Here is a 2,371-nt window from a genome sequence, read left to right as displayed (position 1 = left end):
AAATAAGACCTGACTCCAGTTGAAAATCTGATAGCAAGATGACTGGTGACAATAAAAAATAACGATTCTTTTTAATATGTTTGGGAAACTTTTGGCACGGGTTGAGTTATGCCGTGATATTAAGAACAAAGGTACTCTGGCAACTTGGTGGCTAAGTCGAACCTGGAACTCAAACTTTGATGCTCTTTGTCGGAGCATGCAGTTTAGTTAAAATTATAGTGGTTAGGTAGTGATTAGCTGTACATGTCTGACCATGTATAGAAGGGCAAGAAGACTCGTTATTGCAAGTGAGGAGCTAGTTTAGTTAATGGAATTTCTTGCATGAAATGATTAACACGTGTTAGCAGTTATGATGTTTAAATATAATAGATGTAGCCCTTAAATAAAAGCAGCAAAGCTGTAAATGAAAAAAACAAGATTATTTATTAAAACTACAATAGAAAAAGAAATAGGGATGATGCTTACTACCAGCGAACCATTTCCTCCGCCACCCAAAATTATTTAGTTTTGTGAATTAACAAGGAAAAAAAATCTATTCATTTCTAGTACAATGTAAAAAGATCGAAATTTCCATTCAAAGAAGTTAGGAGAACCCCAAGATACTATAATTGGCAACAAGTGCTCTAATAGCAAATATGGTTCCTATATTTTTCCCTGGGTTTTCATGATCACAAACCTACTCTTTTATTTGAAATATTCCTTTTTACTGGGTCGTGCGTTGATTTGAATATTCACCGCTTGTTGCAGGTTCGATAGCAAGAGGTTTTGTAGAGATTGCAGAAGAAATGTTATACGCGAGTTCAAAGAACTCAAGGAGCTAAAGCGCGTGCGAAGGCAACCACGTTGCTCAAGTTGGTTTTGCGTAGCAGATACAACCTTCCAGTATGAGGTGTGTTTTGATGGGTTTCAGTGCTAGGACACACACACACATACACATCTAATCAAGCATAGATGCTTTCTGAATTATGTAAAATTTTGACATTCAGACACTCCATGTAATGGCATCGCATCTTGTGATTTACTCCAAAAGCATGACACATTTTATTATGTCAACCTCAGGTCTCGCATGACACAGTGCAAGCGGATTGGCACCAAACATTTTTAGACACGTTTGGGACTTATAATCACTTTGAATGGGCAGTAGGATCTGGGGAAGGAAAATCTGATATCTTGGAATTTGAAAATGTTGGCTTAAGTGAAAGAGTTCAAGTGAACGGTCTAGATCTTAGTGGTTTGAATGCATGTTACATCACTCTGCGGGCCTGGAAAATAGATGGGCGCTGCACTAAACTTTCTGTGAAAGCCCATGCTTTGAGGGGGCAACAATGTGTACATTGCAGGCTCGTGGTTGGTGATGGTTATGTTACTATCACCAGAGGTGAAAGCATCAAAAGGTTCTTTGAACATGCTGAGGAGGCCGAAGAAGAAGAGGTAATAAACTAATTTAGGGGCTTAACTAACACTTTTGGTTGTCAATAATTTTCCTGCATCCTTTGCATGACAGGCAGGCATAGTTCTGCGTCTCTCAGCTCACCGTTTTTTTTTTCACTATCTTTCTTGGTGTTATATTTATTTCATTGTTATTTTCAGGATGATGATTCCGTGGACAAGGATGGAAATGAGCTCGATGGGGAATGCTCCCGTCCCCAGAAACACGCAAAGAGTCCTGAGCTTGCTCGAGAATTTCTTTTAGATGCTGCAACTATAATTTTCAAGGAACAGGCATGTCTGTCCTCCCTTTTGCTTCTCATTTGTTATGCTGTTAAATTCACACAGAATAGCTGGCAGGTCCTACTATATGAACGTATTTATAGCTTCTTGTCTTTGTACCTTTTTGATGGAATGATACTGGAGTAGTAGGATTCCATGTTTGTCCAACGTAAAAAACAATTTAAATGATAGTAGCTCCAGATGCATTATAGTGATTTTTGATGGTTGAGTTGTCAGATTCTAGACAAAGAGCCATAGTTGCTTCTTGATGCGTGTTGATACCTTGTCCAACTATGTCTTCAAAAATATGGCAACTTCATTTTTATCATCAACAGAAATGGTCATATTTGATCTTCTAGTGCTGCAAAGTTTTTTCTGAGAGAGGTAATAATGAGATAAAATTTGGGTTAATGCACATGCATCTTCAAATCTTTTAAGACTCGTGTAGCTTTGTCATTATTCAAGTGCATCTCACGCATTCTAGAGTAAAAATAGAGTAATTGACTTAGAAATACCTATTTGGAGTTATATGCTTTGGCCCCTTTGAGATCGATTCTAGAAATAATTGGAAGTTGTCGTAAGTGTTTGATAAACTTAAGAAAAACTGATTGTAGAAGAATCTGTACCATCTGGAAATTTTGAGCTGCAGTAAAAAGGTAGC

General features: G+C 37.6%; 1 protein-coding gene across 1 annotated transcript; it reads left to right on the top strand.

The window, feature by feature from the left end:
* Positions 1 to 742: 742 nt before the first annotated feature.
* LOC111377552 lies at positions 743 to 2,324 on the top strand (the record flags this gene model as incomplete). The annotated part of the gene is made up of 3 exons (XM_023000681.1): positions 743 to 889; positions 1,060 to 1,431; positions 1,591 to 2,324. Coding segments are annotated over 3 exons (786 nt in total), but the record flags the coding sequence as incomplete, so codon positions are not given.
* Positions 2,325 to 2,371: the final 47 nt, after the last annotated feature.

This window comes from Olea europaea, unplaced genomic scaffold (genome assembly GCF_002742605.1).
Source record: "Olea europaea var. sylvestris unplaced genomic scaffold, O_europaea_v1 scaffold16706, whole genome shotgun sequence".
NCBI lineage: Eukaryota > Viridiplantae > Streptophyta > Magnoliopsida > Lamiales > Oleaceae > Olea > Olea europaea.
The sequence above is the reverse complement of the archived record's forward strand: the minus strand, read 5'-3'. Positions and strand labels throughout refer to the sequence as shown.